Source organism: Penicillium bovifimosum, assembly GCF_028826915.1.
Source record: "Penicillium bovifimosum strain IBT 22155 chromosome Unknown utg000008l_segment0_segment0, whole genome shotgun sequence".
Lineage (NCBI taxonomy): Eukaryota > Fungi > Ascomycota > Eurotiomycetes > Eurotiales > Aspergillaceae > Penicillium > Penicillium bovifimosum.
Window position 1 is genome coordinate 1,655,142 of NW_026622717.1, and position 16,387 is coordinate 1,671,528.

The following is a 16,387-nucleotide window of genomic DNA, read 5'->3' on the forward strand; positions in this document are numbered from 1 at the left end:
CAGGTATTGGTAATATTACCAGTATCGGTACCAGGTACAGGTCAATAACCTTGGCACCCCCGATAGCTCAGAGCCACCGTCACCTTATCATCTGGAACCTGGGGACATCTCTCACATCTCTCAGACTCCTTCGACTGCTCTTGACTCTCTGGCTATTCTCGACCCCTAAAACCAAAGGTACAACCCTGCTTGTGACTGTACATGTGATTATATTGTACGCAGCTAAATTGTGTAGTGTCACTCGAACTACTGGCCGACGTGTCTTCTGCAATTGCAGTCGCCAATTCTCCGCCTCGCTGGTCTCTCGACCGATTGTCAGCGTCTATTATCTGAATCGCTTTCCTTTGTGACCATCCAATTCTCTACAAGCTTCCTTCACAATGATCTCCGACGATGACCTCTACCGCCTCGCCATCTTCCTTGGCTCATGCGCTATGATGATGATTGTCCTATACCACTTCCTTGATGTCAATTCTAGCGACGAGGAGCCAGAATCTACCAAATCGGCAACCCAGATCAAAGCTAAGAGCGCTACAACGCCGGTACCCACAGATAGCACTGGTGTGTTGGCTTCAGGGAAGGGGAAATAAATGCGACAGTCGTTGAAGGGAAGCACAGCAGGTGACCAAGATACCAATGCCTACATCTTTTGATTTTATCTTTACCAGCGACGGGCACAGCACAATTGTATACTACAGGCCAATTAGTAGGAGACAAACGCACCTTCTCCGAGTTCTTGGCTTTATTCATCGATGTTCTCAAGTGGTGGATTGCAATATGTGCGATGCCTATGCAAAGGGCGCTAAAAAGTCCGTAGATGAAGGGCAAAACCGCCGTATGCAAGAAAAACCCCTAGATATATAATACACAATTGTGAGATCGCCTGACAACATAAGGATATCACGTTAAAATGAATTTCGACGCCAACGCCCATGCAAATTTCCAATACCACCCATGGAGGTACCCTGTACCCGAAAGGGTATTTTCAAGTCAATCTGATCCATTAATCGGATCCAACAAACGCCATTTCTCCACAGTGGACTCGGGGCTGCCGAGCTGGCGTTGACAGACGACGGTCACTCCAGTCCATCTCGGGCCCAATCTGTTGTTTCCAATGCCGTCCCGCTTCAAGCAGGGCTTGGGCCTTCATCTTCTCTGTAGCTTTCCCATGGGTCTTGCTGAAGGCCGTGATTTGCTGCTCATCCACCGGTAAAACCATGGTACCTTCGCGAGCATATCGGTCGCCCAGCCCGGAAGGATGAATCGGGTCGGTTTGAGCTAGATCGTCCATCTTGTGTTAGATATGTCTCTTCAGACCAAAACAAATCTCAAGTGCCCATCAGCCCCTTGGAGAAGCATGATGCGCCGAGCTAGTTATGTTCTCACCAGGTACTGGCACCGTTGGCCCATCCCCAAGCTGCCAAGCCATTCTCGTAATATGCTCCGTCGCCATGTGCGTAAACATATCGGCTGCAGCCATCGGTGTCTTGTTGCCACAGTCTGCCCATTTGCACACAAGAGAGTGTGGAATATGAACCTTTATAACATGGGTTCGGACAGAGTTGATGTTATGGAGTTCTGCAGTACATTTCTCCCATCTGCATGGATAGATTTGATAATGCACGGGGGGCACGGAATGGCTAGCGGCCTCAGTGTCCTTCTCTGCGCTTTTCTGAGATCGTCCTGGCTGTCTCTGTCTCTTCGAGGGCATCTTAGCTGCTGACAGTGGTATAACCACTTGTGGCACAGGAAGACCCTTGGTGTCTGGCGATTTTCCACCCTTGCCAGAGCCTGACCGACCCTTGGTCGTCTTTGCTTGGGGTTGTGGCTTTGTCGTTGATTTGGAAGGAACTTCAATGTCCGGACGCACGAGATCGGTTGGAGCTGCACAATTCGCAGCTGATCGTCGACGCGGTTTGAGTTGCGGCGGTGGGGAGGAAGGCAGGGGTTCCGGTGGACGAGGTGATAATTTAGGCGATGCGGGGGGAGAGTCAACTTTAGGAAGCCCAGACGGCAGATTGGAGGGAGAAGCGTGGTGGGGTGAACGTTTTGAGGGCGAAGTACTCGGGGCGCTCGACCCGCCAGAAGGGGCGCGCGCGTCGATCCTCATTGGCGATGGAGCTGGGCGGCTGGGCGGTGTGTCACGCGACGCCACGTGCTGCGACGGAGCACGTGTGGTCACGGGATTTTGTGTGTCCTGGTGATCACGTGGGAATGGTTGAGCTGGAAGTGATTGAGGGAGCGATTGAGGGAGTGTCTGAGGGAGTGTCTGAGGGAGTGTCTGAGGGAGTGTCTGAGGGAGTGTCTGAGGAAGTGTCTGAGGAAGTGTCTGAGGAAGTGTCTGAGGAAGTGTCTGAGGAAGTGTCTGAGGAAATGTCTGAGGGAGTGTCTGAGGAAGTGATTGAGAGATTGGCGGGGGATGTGCCAGAGCAGCAGGAGCCAGAGGCATGGGAGTAGATTTTTGGGATTCTCGCGCGCCATCCACAACGTCCCAGCGGAATGTCGACAGGTCTGCATTGAGAGGAATTCGGGTGAAATTCCGGCGTAATGCTCCCAGATGATGGTTTAAAGGCTTTTCCGTCGGATGCCTTCCAGCAGCAATCAGGACATCCCGCGCGATCGTAGCGGGATTGTACGATTTCTTGGGCAACGCATCGTTCGGTCTTATTGGCTGGACCAGGTCGTCGCGATTCTTGAGGAGTTTACCAGTGCCGCGTCGAATCCCATAAGAAGGTGCCTCGTGAGGTCGGGACACCACCGTCGAGCAATCTGGCATCCGGGTTGAACCAGCGGATGAAAAGGTCACTGGCTGGCCTAGACTATTATACATGCGTCGTATCTTTGCCGGTGGCATAGAGCTTCCCGCATGACCTTGGTCTGGAGCACCCCGCTTCGTCTCATGGTGTAGTGGGCTCGGCAGTGGATAAGTCCGCGACTGTGGATTTCCCGAATTGGTTTGCCCTTGGCCAGAAGATACTTCCAATTCCCTCGTTTGTCCTGTGGCATGCAGAGAGATGGAAGCCGCATGGGGAGGATTTGAAGCAGAGGTTGACGATGCTGCTGGCATACTCTCCTTATCAGGTTGGGAAATTGGGGGTTGCTGGCTTGTCTGCGTTGGTGCCCGGTATGATGGTTCGGGCGTTGATTTTCCCTGAGGCACTTCATTCCCCATGGGCCAGCATTGTCCAAGCTGATGTTGTACGACAGTCTTCTGTGCAGGCGGGGTCAAAGTAGCAGGCGTAGAGACAGTAACAGGGAAGTCAGAGAATGTTCGCTCCGAACTGGCGGAATTGGCCGTTGAGTTTGACATCGGAATCTCATGCGTACTTTTGGCTGGGGTGGTCGGCTGGCGGGAACTGAGCGCGCTACGTACTACAGAATGTTCACATCCTTCGATCGAGGCCAAATGGGCGTTAGACCCAGCATCTATCAAGGTGCGAGAGCTCGGTGCCGTATGTGGATGAGATGATATTTGTCCTGTCTTAGTTGGAGTCGCCGAGTGGCTCTGATAAAGGGGCTGCGATTCTCCGGTCTTCGCTACCGATGTATGTGCACTTTGCGCGCGGGGCATCGGTCGGCTTCCTTGCTCTGCGGTAGATTGAGATAGCTGCTGGGGATTTGAGGGCAGGCCGGTAGAATGGCTTCGATGTGGGGTCTGCCATGTTTGACTCTGGCCCACTTGTTCGGGTCTGATCTCAAGCCACGTCGCAGACCGATTTCTCTGTGCCGGAGTGGGAAGCATCAGCTGCTGTGTACTTTGTGCCCGGGCAGGTCGACTTTGATACGGGCTCTGCGATGCTTGTGTTCTTGCTTCGGGCGTGCGTGACCATTGGACGGGGGCCATTTGCCGGATTCCTTGCATAGCAATGGAATTAGAATGACCCTGGGCATTATGAGTCGGATTCGTAATGTGCCTATGCGAAGCTTGTGTTTCCTGAAAGTGTGCAGCCGGATTGTGTGCTATTTGGACTTGAGCCATCGGTTCAGACCCTTGTTGCGCCGTGGGTAGTTGGGCTGGTGACCGCTGATATTGCTGATTTGGGATAGCTGAGGAGTTTCCATATTGCACTTGTGACATTCGTGGGGCCCGTGCCATTGTTGAGACAGCTCCTTGTACAGGACGCAAAGCCCCTGTGGATTCACTGATCCTATAAAGCCCTTGGCCAGCCTCAGAAAGATCTATTGTAGTTCCAGTATGCCTCCGATGGGACCCAAAAGAAGCCGTATCCGAAAGTGACTGGCGGTACGCAGCCTGGGGCGCCTGAGCAGGCGAATTGTATTGGGAAGACGAACCAAATGGCCCAGATCGGTTGTTCACTCGGCGAGCACTGTTTTGTTGATATGGAGAAGGTCCAGGATATGGATTGGCAGACTGCTGGTTTTGAGCACTGCTGGTCTCCTGGCGAAAACTTCCTCCATTTTGCCCATCCGATCCTGGTCTGTACACCGGAGAGCGATGCAAGGCACTGTTGATCACGGTATTTGTTGATATCATGGAGGAGTATGAGTTCTGTGCCTGCTCTTGCATGAGCGCCTGGGTCCGAGCTGTCTCCTCCGCGTCGCGGGATACTTGAGCTTGATAGGCCGCGTTGGTGAGGTTGAGACCGTAGTCGAGAACGCCATCTGCTGAAAGAAAGCCTGGAAACGAGACATTCTCGTCCATGCCCTCGTTTGACATGTCAGCTCGTATGAGGCTCGTCTAGCAGCTTCAATCTCATCGCTGAGTATGTCGTAACCTCAGGCGAAAAAGACTTGATCCTGATCCGTCACGCATTGAAAGAATCGTTTCAACCGAGCAAGGAAAGATCGCTATAATGTCCAACCATAGGCGACCTAACCAGACGAAGGTTGAGGGCAAATGCGAAGAATGACGATAAACAAGCCGCGGACTTGCGCCGCCATCGAGGCGCATTTGGCGCGTCGAGGTGGGTCCCGGCATTATCCAATCACACGTTGGCCAGTACGTTTCTGCCTTACTTCTCGGGTGTCAGCTTGTAAGCCCTGACGCGGCTTAGCGGGATCTTAGTAAGCACACAATCCCGCTCCAACTTGGAATATTCGGCTACATCGAAAAAGATCCTCTCTTCGACCAACGCCAACGACACCCGTTCACTACCCACCCACGACCTTTAAGATGGCTGTCCGAACCCACGGTGCGTACTATCTCGCAATTCCTGCTGCGCCGATTTGATTCACTACTGCCCGAAACTCCCATCGAGACGAATTTTCGCCAATATTCAATTTTAAATACTGATGGTGTCTCCCTCAGGTATCGCCTCTTCGCGGAGCAAGTCTCGCAAGGCACACTTCCAGGCCCCCTCCAGCGAGCGCCGTGTCATCCTCAGCGCCCCCGTCTCCAAGGAACTCAAGGAGAAGTACGGAGTATGTACCACTTGAACATCCATCTCGAGTTTTGGTCTGGCCGGATAGGGGTTTTCGGATTTGGAAACCACGGACGATCCAGCCTGTACCTGCATGTCACAACGCACCACGATTCTAACCAGCCTTCTACGGTAGATCCGCTCCATTCCTATCCGCAAGGACGACGAAGTTGGTGAGTTTTCACTCTTGACACAACCTGCAGATTGTATTGAGTGCATGGGACTGATTATGATGTACAGTTGTTGCCAGAGGTTCGCAGAAGGGACGTGAGGGTAAGATCACCAACGTCTACCGTCTCAAGTTCTCCATCTTCGTTGAGAAGGTACGAATTCGAATCCCACTTCCCACTCGGTGCAGTGGATACTTACTCTGTTTTAGATCGTCCGCGACAAGAGCAACGGCCAGAGCGTTCCCATTCCTCTCCACCCTTCCAAGGTTGTCATCACCAAGCTTCACCTTGACAAGGACCGTGAGCAGATCATTGAGCGCATCGCCAAGGGTCGTGAGGCCGTCAAGAGCAAGTCGGCTTAGGGGATTTTTCGCGTGTGGGGTTTAGGTTCATGTTGCAATGGCGGTTGACGGCGCGGGTTCATCTATAGGACTCTGAGAAACGGAATTTCCAGCCTGCTATGATCAGGGTAAAGTTTCTCACACCAGGTGCATTGCGATGAATGAAAAAATGAACAAAATTTCCTTTTTCTTCTATCCGGAGTCGATGCTCGCAGGGCAATGCTCTCTGCACAACCGGCGTCTTTTCTTCCTCATATTTCCCGCGCATAGGATGCCCGTCGAATGATACAACACCATCCCCAGCCATTTCGTTTCGTCTCCATTTTGCTCATTCGGCCCAGCGTCTTCGCATGTTGAACTTGTAGGGGCAGTTTCCCCTTGTTTCGATCTCCTACACTTTGCATTACGTAGCATAAGTGTCGCCTATATATCTCCTCGTCAATCCCGTCCTTTCAGGGCGGATTCCATGGTTGAAGAGGTAAACACTTGGCGTAGAGAATCCGCAGGGCTACTGGGAAGCTGGTGGTCTCTGTCTTACCTGCAGACTCACTCTGACGCCTTCGGGCAAGGACGCAGTGAGTTTGATGGTGAGGTACATATCTTTCGAGTGGAAGTTCTATCTGTATAGAAGCTGTAGGCTGTAAGTTGGAAGGACTGATTCCAACCCCGGAGGTGCCCGAGTCGATATTCGTCATTCAAGTTTCACTATTCTCTACAACCAATTCATCTTCTCTTCCACAATAACCTTGGAATGTTTACATCAAGAGTTCGTAGCGTAGGACTTGGAATCACACCCAGCCTGTCTATAGTTGAAATCGACCAGCATGGCACGTTACAAAATGGGAGCATGAGTTTTCACGCAGTACATGCACTTGCTTTATGTCCAACGCCTGTACTCTGCTACTTTCTTTGGTCATCTCGCGAGATAAGCCCGTCTGGCTATTTGACTGCAAAATTACAAGGTTGGGAACATATATCAATCTGGAGGTTCCCACCATAATTGAACCTTGAAACCTAGCAGACAAGCATCCATTGTACTCGCAGATTCGATACGTCCGGATGTCGATATGAGACGTTGTTTTTCAGAATGATAACCATCAGAACATATAATACCCAGAGAACCTAGCTACCAGGCCATCAACAACAGAAGACGGGTGAGATCTTTCAAATCTTGGAATTGGATGGCTATGTATTTTGCCTCCATCACTCAGTAGATAACATGCAAATGAGCTTCAATGCCTCAACAAAACACAAATCAAATAGCTTAATATACATCGAACCTTTGGAAGTAGAAGAGCAACACAATCAGTAAACAGCGCAGAGAACAATGAAGCAAAAACCCATGGCGTCGTATCTCATGGGTGCTAGGAACCGAAGCAAACTCATGAGTTGAATATTCGAAAAAAGGCTCGCTGAATGAGAAAGGTCGAGGTTGACCAGCCACTGTCACTTCGCTAGTGTCCAACACACTTCCCCCATGCAGGTAGTCCACATCCCATACCGACGAAGAGATAAAGCAAAAATATAACCACAATCACCATCATGATCATCAACTTGGTATTCTTCCACCACATTCGTCTCCGCAGGCCTCGGCTGCGCATCCGGAAATCATGCGCACTCCCCCCAAGCCTGTCCGTCTTGTCAACCAGCAGATCGATGCGCTCGCCGCGCTCTAGAACCCGCTCAATATTCTCCGTCATTATATCGCGGACGCTGTCAATTTCGCGCCGGGCGGATGCGAGCGAGTCGGCTGGCGGGGCCGTGTTATATGTTTGCAGGAGGGAGCGGAGCTCATTGTTAAACGCGGCGCAGCCGTAGGCGGGTAGTGAGGCGAATTCGGTTGTAGATGGTTGGTAGGTGGCAAGGAACTTGCGCTTCATTTCTAGCAGATATGCGAATGGGATGCGACGGCCTTGCTCGGCGGATGCAACTACCACAAAGCTCAAGGGGGCGTGCGAGTTGGGCTCTGAGCGATTCACATCGTCGGATTGGTTGCCCGTAGGCGAGTCGGCGATGTAATGGACAAATAGCCGCTCATGGGTGAAGGTGAGTTTCTGGGGCTTATCATGTGTGATCTTTGGGAGGATGATAGAAGCAAGTGACGAGGCGGAGGTCGATGAAGTGCCCGGTGCGGAGTGCTCAGCCAGAATGGTAGTGCGATGAGCAACACAAGAGCTGAAGAAGACAATGGTCGTTAGTAAACAGTCATTTACCGTTTTCGGGCAGACATAGGGGGCAGAACTAACTAGAGCAAAGAGCTCGTCTGTGAGGATGAAGCCATAGTGATATGATGTCAGTGGCCGTGATCTGAGAGTTACGGAGTAGAGGGGGTTGTAGGAGGAAAGCCGAGTATGCCAGATGGTTAGAAAAGTTTGCAGTCTTCAGGCGTTTGTGATATACCCTTTGATGTAGCTCGTTCAAATGGTCATGCTCAATGTGAACCTCGGGCTTCTCTGTACATGGCACTCCCAAGCCCGCCTTAGTTCCCTCAGCCGCGACCCCAGAAGGCGGTGACTTTGGTAATCCACCGCCTGCCTCTTTCAGGGAGCTGAATCAGCTTTGAAGCAGCCCAATCAGGTTAGCGTGGCAGAATTCTGCAGAATTCGCCCTCATCCAGGCTGCGGTCCGAGGTACATGTAGTATGTACAGCACAACCCCACTGGAATTTATCCTCTACCATCTACTCCGTACGGAGTACCATGCTTGAAGCTATTTACTTTCAACGATCGGTTTCGGTCATCTCATGCTGAGATGTCTCATCCGTTCTTCTCTTTGGCGGCCTAGACGCCCAGCCTGATCTTCTTGGCCCTTCATCCTTCGAAGCCTCCGACCCTGCCGCCGATGCCTGCAAAAGAAAGGCTCGCCAGACCAACCCAAGCGCCGAGGAAGACCATCCAAGAAAGAAGCGCCAGTACGCCGGTCCTAACATCTCCGGGCTGACGTTGGCGGGAGGTTTGTCCCTACTGAGGTCTACAAAGTCAAGAAAAGTAGTAGCTTTTGTAAGTCATTGAATTCCGTTCATTAAGACATATCCCATATTTTTCGAACCTCGTGTAATCATACTGCTTCCTCCGCTCAAGTAAGGAAAAAGAATACTCCCTACCAGCGTGTTCTACGCATACATGTAGTCATGCGCATCGACAACCTCAAACTCGGTATCGTCGCTATCATCAGCCATCTGGTCCGCACCTATGTCGCCCGGATCGGCGGAGGACAAGATAGATGAGGCTCTATCCATGGTCACAGTGCTATTGCTCTGTGTCTCGTATTCCTCGTCACCGGTAGCCAAAGCAACATCGAGAGTGCTCTCATCGTCATAATCTGCTTCTCCCATGTAAATTCCCGACTGATCGTTTGCGTAAATTATCTCGGCCCGGGCAGAGCCTGTAGAGGTCACGGACATGAGATCAGAGACGTGACTGTATGTCGCATTATGAGATGCGCCGCGAACGGTGCCCCAGGAGTCGCTTGGGTCCAGCTCGGTGATAGACTCATTGGTTGATGTGCAACTGCCGGTATGTACGGCGGGCCCAGGGCCGGAGAATCCGTCGGCATCCATGGAGGGAATGTTCAAGTCAGTGAAAACACCACCGGTTCCATCGTCGTTGCCACCTGCCCACAGAGATAGGTATTGGAATTCATTGTATGTGAGGCAGGTTAGTGTATCCGTGAGTTCGTGTCGAATGGTGGCTGTGGTAGGCACCTGCAACATCTCGAGCGCGTATTTTTCTATGAAAGAGTGGACTTCGATCTTGAAAGCGCTGTCGCTGAAGAAATCTCTTGCACTTAAATTTGCCGGTAGGGTTGATTTGGGCGGAATCGTTGGGATGGGGTTGAGGAAAGGACCGTTCTTAGAGCTGCTTTCGAAAGATTGGGGCAGCGGAGCATTCGGACTAGTAGTCACCTCCATCATGACATGCCTACCTGCAAGCTGCATGACAAGGGCTTCCTTCTCTTGAAGTTCTTGAGCTCTCATCCGGACAAGCTCGTTGAACTGATATCTCATGTGGCGAAATTCAGTAACCGACACATGACGAATGCTTGCTGCGGTCTCATCGAGGAAAACCAACGAGCCATCACCAATATCCGCTATAGAAGAATGACATTCTGTGCGAGGCGGTTCAGTCCGCCAGAGGTCCAGATTTATCAACAAGGTCCAGAAGTCCTTCCCAATCAGTCGCTGGAGCATTATCTCTCTATCAAAGGGGTGTCGCTGGTACAAACTTTCGGGTCTCCTCAGATGCGGATCCACGTGGAAAGAGCGATTTGTGTCTCTTGCCCTGCATAAAGCACCGTAGATGCGATCACGAATGAAGTCCGTCAGTGTCAACATGAATTTTAACACAAATTCTTGATCTTCAGGATAATGTTGGAGGTGGCGAGTGAGCTTTTGGAACTCAGGGATGTCCGCCAACCAGGGCATTTCACTCCCGGCCAGGTGCAAGAAGCAACGAACAACGTAGTCCCCAAAACTCTTGCTAGCATACTCAATGCGTTGTACCTCGGTGTCATCTAGGATGTCACGCATCCGACTTTGCACCAGACTTTGCGTAGATGCAGTTGCTTTGAAGGGTGTAGCCCGGATGAGGTAGAGCAGAGCTTCATCACCAACCAATTCGACAAAAGCATCTTGGCAGAGAGAGGAGGATTTAATCCCACAGGCCACTCTGTACGTTACATCAGGATGAAGCTCGATGAACCGCACATTATTCAGCTCGTAGAACCACGAGGCGATACGGTCGCAGATAGCTGGTACAGAAGCCACGTCGAAAATTTGGGCAAGCGCAAAGAAAGTCCATAGCTTGCAAGGGGTGGCTAAGTTGGGACTCAGTCCTTCCAGGACGTGGAGGATATGCTCCACCCCTTCGCAATGACGGGAGGCGGAGTATTCCAGAGGCAAGCGTTGCTCCTCCTCTATCCCAGGCGGGACTGCATCTTGCAACCAAGTTGAACACTCACTTGGATTATTGCCGGAATCTTCATCAGGGCCGATATAGGTATCGGCTGCAATGTCAGGTAATGTCGTAGGCAGGCGTACGTTGGAGGGTTCCATGTCTTCTTGACCTCCGACACATGACAAGGGCAAGTTCCATGTACTCTGCTGCAAGGCCCATGCTCGGATACTCATAGGACATGAAAGTTGGGTCACAAAAATCAGCGCATCTTCATCTAACATTGGAGGTGTGAGGTCCAAGACGTATTGGACGCCATCCGGAAGTGTGCCAGTCAGACCGCGTCGTTTCTTGACCCGGGTCTGAATCTTAGGATCAAAAAGTCGTTTAAAGTAGGCTGATCCTGTGGCCAATAGTTTCTCGCTGTGAACACGATGAGGAACTATCGAGATGTGAGGCGGCAACTTAGCTCGGACTGTCTCTGGAGGATCAACGAAAACCAGGGTATCTGCACCATGCAAAAGAAGTAAGCATGGCGTACTTGCAGGGCCAAAGTTTGAATTCTGCAGAGCCAGAGGGCTCGTTGTCTTTGTCGTGGGATCATCGAAGGTGTATGTAGCATCGAGGATTGTTGTGGGTTCACTCGCAGTATCATTGCTCACACCATCTTGTTGACCATCCTGACGGTTCCGCTGGAGCAGGAGAAGGTTTTCAGTAGCATGCTGAATCGTTAGTTTTGACGGGCAAGTTGACTCCATTCTGGAGAAGAGGGAATAGTCCAATCACAAACGAAAGTTGAGTCAAGAGAATTCAATTGGAGAAAGCTTATAAATCTCAGGCTGGAGAAATATAAGCCTATTTAGAGCTAGAACAGTAGATATTGCCTAGGTAGTTGGCAGTTGGTTGATAGTGAGAGAAGAGAAAGAGTCTGAAAGACGACAGCTGCTGAGACAACATGAGGCTCTGCTGCCTGGACAGACCACGTGCCCCACCACTTTGCTTCAACAAACAAGACATACAGTGTCAGGCTCCTCACTTATACACTTGCATTAGAGGAAGGAGGAGAAAGACATACATAGTTCCATCCTGGTGGATCAGCCAAGAACTACTTAGAACCTGTACAGGATGTGGGGGGAGACTTCATTGTCTAAATATGATTCCTATATGTAGCAGGTATTCCGTATATGTGGATATCTTTGACTGTGATTCGATATGCTTTTTCTAAATCACCACATTGGCAAGACTATATAGGTTGTAGCCTTGTAATAGCAACAGTGCATTATGTACTGTATGTGTAGTGGGAATCAAATCTACAGAATTATAACCTGACCAATGCTACTAATTCCGCTGTCTTGCAGCAGTCTAGACAACAACCAATCTGCAGGAGCATCGAGGTAAAATGTTCTTGGTGATGACTTAGAACATTGAACATTTGAAGGCATTATGCGACTTGAGCGAGCCTGGTATCCGCGAAACAACCCCAACTTGCCAGGCCAAAGAGCAGAAACCCGCTTAGAAACCAAGGGGAAACCGAATCACAAGAAATTTGTGTCTGGCATTACCATCGAAGGGCACAATGTAGTAAAAAACAAGGTAATCAGTACTGGTTAGTTATCATCAAGTCTTAGTCCTTCCCCCTTGGATGGACTGCCACCACTGCCAGCTCGGCTTCCGGGCGAGTTAGTACTCTTTTTCTTGAAGTCTTTCTTGTCACGTTTTCTTGTCTCCCATGGTGCTCCTCCAGATCCATCAGGCCGGCTAGGACTGTGACTAGACTCGTTGCGCCGGAGATCCTTGAATTCTCTGATGACCTCGCGGAATCCTTCTTCAATGTTGCTCATGCGAGAAAGGACTAACTTGCTAAGCATGTCTTGGGCTTGATTTGGCGCCTCACGACGAACACCGGCCGAGACAAAGCCCAATTGGGTCTGAAAACTGGATGGGATGGCACCGGCGAAGCCGCCCGCCACGGCCTTGTTGTCGCCCAAGTCAGATCCTAGATCAAAGAGGGATGTGCGACGCCGTGGCCCCATGGCCCGATCAGATAGGTAGATACTATCCACCTCGGGGACCGAATTCGGGTTGAGTCCACTTAGAGGAATTCGGGGGCGAGATACACCCACGACGTGGCGCTTCATGGTACCTTGATCCATCGAGGTGGACATTGCAGGGCGGTGGTCTCCATCCGACGAATCGGTCTCTGGCCGTGGGGGTGTGATTCGACCCTCCGTTTCTGCGTTCGGAGAGCCGAGGGGGTTGTACAGCATGGTGACCCCTGAAGCGTTCCGCATATGTCTGGGGCCACGTGTAGGGCTGTTGCGTCCCGAAATGATCCTAGCGGTAGAGGGGCGTGAGCTGTAGAACTTTGGGGAGCGTTTCTCGGCGACTCCATCCGAGTCGGCCGCGGACCCTTGGCCGGAGTGCTCATCTTCGTTGCTAGTCAGTTCATCGTCGCCCTCCATGTCTGTATGATGGGAGAGTTGCCGCTTCTGCAGAGGCGAGGCGGAAGGCCTGGTGCGCCGAGGCCGGGTGGCTGGGCTCCTCACACAGCTTGTACGGTCCTCGGGGTTAGATGCGACTGATCGGGTTGTGTCTGTGAAATTTCGAGAGCGGCTGGCCAATCTCGCCCGGAAAGAAATCCCGGGTCGTTGTGGGTGCATATCAGGCTGGCCTACAACCACAGAACTCTCATCATCGGGGCCATTGGCTGGCCCAGATCCGATCTCTTGCATCCAGTCTTTGATGACGTTACTCGTCTGGCGTTCATGCACAGTGCTCGGGGGTTTTCTGATTCGATCATCACTATAGGGACGCCGGAATACTTCCTCTAATGCTCGATCCTTTTGGTATGTCGCTACCGAGGGCTCTCGCTTGAAGACTGATGCGCTGGTGCTGAAACCACGGAACCGACTGGGCTGCCGTGGTTGTGCAAGATACGGATTTTCCTCTGGGAGACCCGGTTCGATCGAATCTATCGGCTGCCCGACTCTAGCACTCAGGATTGTTTTCTCATAGAGGCAGATCGTGAACAGTATGGGCAAGTGGGTAATCTTGATAATGGTCCGGTTGAGCCGAATGTATTCCTGGAAGGGCATCATGTATCGAAACGGGGTCACTAGCCAGGCGACGACATTTGTTGGCGCCACATAGGAGAACAAGGCGTCCGATTTCACCATCGAGATGGTATTCACTGCGAACAAGAACTGATGTTCTTCATTTGCGTTTTGGACAATTCTCATGAAGGAATTGGTCAGGACCGTGATCAAGATGGTGACAACCACGAAATGACAAATAAATAAGAAGATTGTTAGGGTTGTCTTTCCGAATACGTTATATTCATCCCACATGGACCATGCGGTTGGTGTAAATCCCATCAACATCTGGAACAAGCCATAAGCCACCACTTTGGGGGATCCGTTGTCCCCAAAGTTCAAGAAAGCGACGAAAAAGCCCGAGCAAGAGATGACGATGAGGACGAAAACCGCAATCAGATCCGATGCCATTATACGGAAGGCAATCAGTAGCTGAGAGAAATAGCGGTAATGATCCAAGATTGAGAACAGTCTCGGAAATAGCAAGGGGGCTGTGGAAGCGAGGACATCGAACTGGAGTCAATTAGTACTGTGTGTAGTGGAATCAAGAAGACCAGGTGAGTTACCGCTCGTTCAGTGATCAACTGGCCCCGAGGATATGTGAGGAATGTGCCGTAGATCCTCAAGCAATAATATGCGAAGAGCAATAGCAGAATCCCCACATCAAACAAATTCCAAAAACTCATCAAATAGAGGCTGAAGCCTTGCTCATTGAATCCGACAACTTCGTCGAGCATGAACCCGGCACTCCAGAACCAGAAGATGATCTCAAGAGGCGTGATCCTGCGGCTGCGCTGTTCTAGAACAGCCAAGAAAAGCCCCAAGAGCACTGCAAATGATAGTGTAGAAAGGAATTGTCGATAACGCGGCACCCTCAGGCGCGACAACTTGAACAAGGAGGCGTCCCGAGGATCGTAAAGTGTCACTGATCGTCGGAGAGCCCCATTGCTGTGATCAGTTGCAATATCCCCAGTTGGATCCATTGTTGTTCCATAATTCAGGGTTCTACCATGGTTCAAGTCTACATGACGATGAAGACTGTCAGCGGCAGAGTGGAAGACAACAGTTCCCGCCCAGATAGCTTCCAATTGCTGCACCACGACGGGATGGGCCAAGAATCGCTTAGCCTGCGCGCGGATAGCTACCTCTAAACATGATACACGTGCAGCGACTACTCGTTTCCGCTGGGGACCAGACGCAAAGATTGTAGCTGGATCCTGGCCCTGTAATGGATGAAATTCGTAGGAAAGCGCATCGATCAATTCTCGCGTCGAGTATTCCCTCAACAATTTGATTGCCAGCAGCTCGCTGACCATCGCCCGTGTTTGATTTGCGCCGCTGTTCCCTGGGCTCAGGTGCATTTCTTTTTCAAATTGTAGACAATTGGCCATCAGTGCATAGAGGGTGGCCCGCGAGAAGTGGGCCGACATGATCTTCTGCAGGATCGGCTTGATCAGGAACTGAGAGACCTGCGGCGAGCGTAGTTGATCCCATGTCAAGGTAGTTTCGCAGCGAGAGGCAATTAGGGGACGAATGGCATGGGTGATGTTGTAAACGGGCAGCGCATCTAGTCACCGTTAAATGTTGGCCACATTCCTGCCCCGGGGATCATCTTCATACCCAAATGCGATGTAGAAAACATCGGTAGTAAGGTGGTAGACTCTAGTATACCATCTTCTTCCTCTTCCTCCCAATCCTCATCAATATCCCCTTCATCGATCTCTTCCAGCTCCGCATCATCGCTGCTTTCATCGGCTCGGACGCGTCGCGGGTTGTTGCGCGCGACGCGAACCCCCGGAGAGGGCGCGAATGCTGACTCGATTGGACCGCGCTGACGTTTCGGACGAAGAAGTGAGGCGAACATGGTAGCCTTGGGAGACCCGGGCCTTAATTATGCATAACCAAGGTTACACATCGAAGGGGTTATGGTCGGGTGTCAGAGCATGGCGGAGTGGGGATGCGAAGAGAAAGAAAAAGAAAAAAATCAAAGCAAACGAAAGAACAAGTAGAACAAGTAGAACAAGTAGAACAAGTAGAACAAGTAGAACAAGTAGAACAAGTAGAACAAGTAGAACAGGGATATCAGGGATATCAGATAGAATATCAGATCAGATTCTTTAGTGCTCAAGTATTTAGCGTTGGGGAAATCTTAAGCTCCGACTTGCAGTTCCCCCTCACGTCATTGTACATCGTCGCCAATGAGAACCCCGGCCATCAGAAGGTTATTTCCTTTCTAGGGCTTTTCTTAGATCTTGGATACTTCCAATACTTTATCTTCGGGTTTTTGAGACACATTTTGTATTGATCATTAGGGTTTATTTTCTTCCGACGGTAGAAATATCTACAGGCATACATAGTAGTAGCATGTACAAAGATCTATTCCCGTCCGTAGAGACTAGAAGAATAACCAGATGATTTCTATTCGTCACCTGCATTGCATGTGTGACCACCTTGAGTGGCGTAATTGGAGAAGGTCTAAGATTCTTGATTAGAAAGTGTCTACCTTCAACA

The 16,387-nt window shown here is 50.9% G+C and overlaps 7 protein-coding genes across 7 annotated transcripts; 2 read left to right on the plus strand and 5 right to left on the minus strand.

The window, feature by feature from the left end:
- Positions 1-380: 380 nt before the first annotated feature.
- On the plus strand, positions 381-590 carry N7515_010308 (dolichyl-diphosphooligosaccharide--protein glycosyltransferase subunit 4; the record flags this gene model as incomplete). The annotated part of the gene is made up of 1 exon (XM_056671051.1): positions 381-590. The coding sequence occupies one exon, from the start codon at positions 381-383 to the stop codon at positions 588-590; it is 210 nt and encodes a 69-aa protein (XP_056517424.1).
- A 413-nt stretch (positions 591-1,003) lies between these two features.
- Positions 1,004-1,291, minus strand: N7515_010309 (uncharacterized protein; the record flags this gene model as incomplete). The annotated part of the gene is made up of 1 exon (XM_056671052.1): positions 1,004-1,291. One exon carries the CDS (start codon positions 1,289-1,291, stop codon positions 1,004-1,006), a length of 288 nt encoding a protein of 95 aa, XP_056517425.1.
- A 48-nt stretch (positions 1,292-1,339) lies between these two features.
- On the minus strand, positions 1,340-4,678 carry N7515_010310 (putative C2H2 finger domain protein; the record flags this gene model as incomplete). Its single annotated transcript, XM_056671053.1, has 1 exon — positions 1,340-4,678. The coding sequence occupies one exon, from the start codon at positions 4,676-4,678 to the stop codon at positions 1,340-1,342; it is 3,339 nt and encodes a 1,112-aa protein (XP_056517426.1).
- Positions 4,679-5,134: 456 nt separating this feature from the next.
- Positions 5,135-5,913, plus strand: N7515_010311 (60S ribosomal protein uL24; the record flags this gene model as incomplete). Its single annotated transcript, XM_056671054.1, has 5 exons — positions 5,135-5,153; positions 5,270-5,382; positions 5,518-5,554; positions 5,622-5,704; positions 5,761-5,913. The coding sequence occupies 5 exons, from the start codon at positions 5,135-5,137 to the stop codon at positions 5,911-5,913; spliced, it is 405 nt and encodes a 134-aa protein (XP_056517427.1).
- A 1,433-nt stretch (positions 5,914-7,346) lies between these two features.
- N7515_010312 (synaptobrevin family protein) lies at positions 7,347-8,173 on the minus strand (the record flags this gene model as incomplete). The annotated part of the gene is made up of 2 exons (XM_056671055.1): positions 7,347-8,067; positions 8,139-8,173. 2 exons carry the CDS (start codon positions 8,171-8,173, stop codon positions 7,347-7,349), a joined length of 756 nt encoding a protein of 251 aa, XP_056517428.1.
- An 831-nt stretch (positions 8,174-9,004) lies between these two features.
- Positions 9,005-11,542, minus strand: N7515_010313 (uncharacterized protein; the record flags this gene model as incomplete). Its single annotated transcript, XM_056671056.1, has 1 exon — positions 9,005-11,542. The coding sequence occupies one exon, from the start codon at positions 11,540-11,542 to the stop codon at positions 9,005-9,007; it is 2,538 nt and encodes an 845-aa protein (XP_056517429.1).
- Positions 11,543-12,391: 849 nt separating this feature from the next.
- N7515_010314 (ion transporter) lies at positions 12,392-15,740 on the minus strand (the record flags this gene model as incomplete). Its single annotated transcript, XM_056671057.1, has 3 exons — positions 12,392-14,389; positions 14,443-15,443; positions 15,497-15,740. The coding sequence occupies 3 exons, from the start codon at positions 15,738-15,740 to the stop codon at positions 12,392-12,394; spliced, it is 3,243 nt and encodes a 1,080-aa protein (XP_056517430.1).
- Between the last annotated feature and the right edge of the window lie 647 nt (positions 15,741-16,387).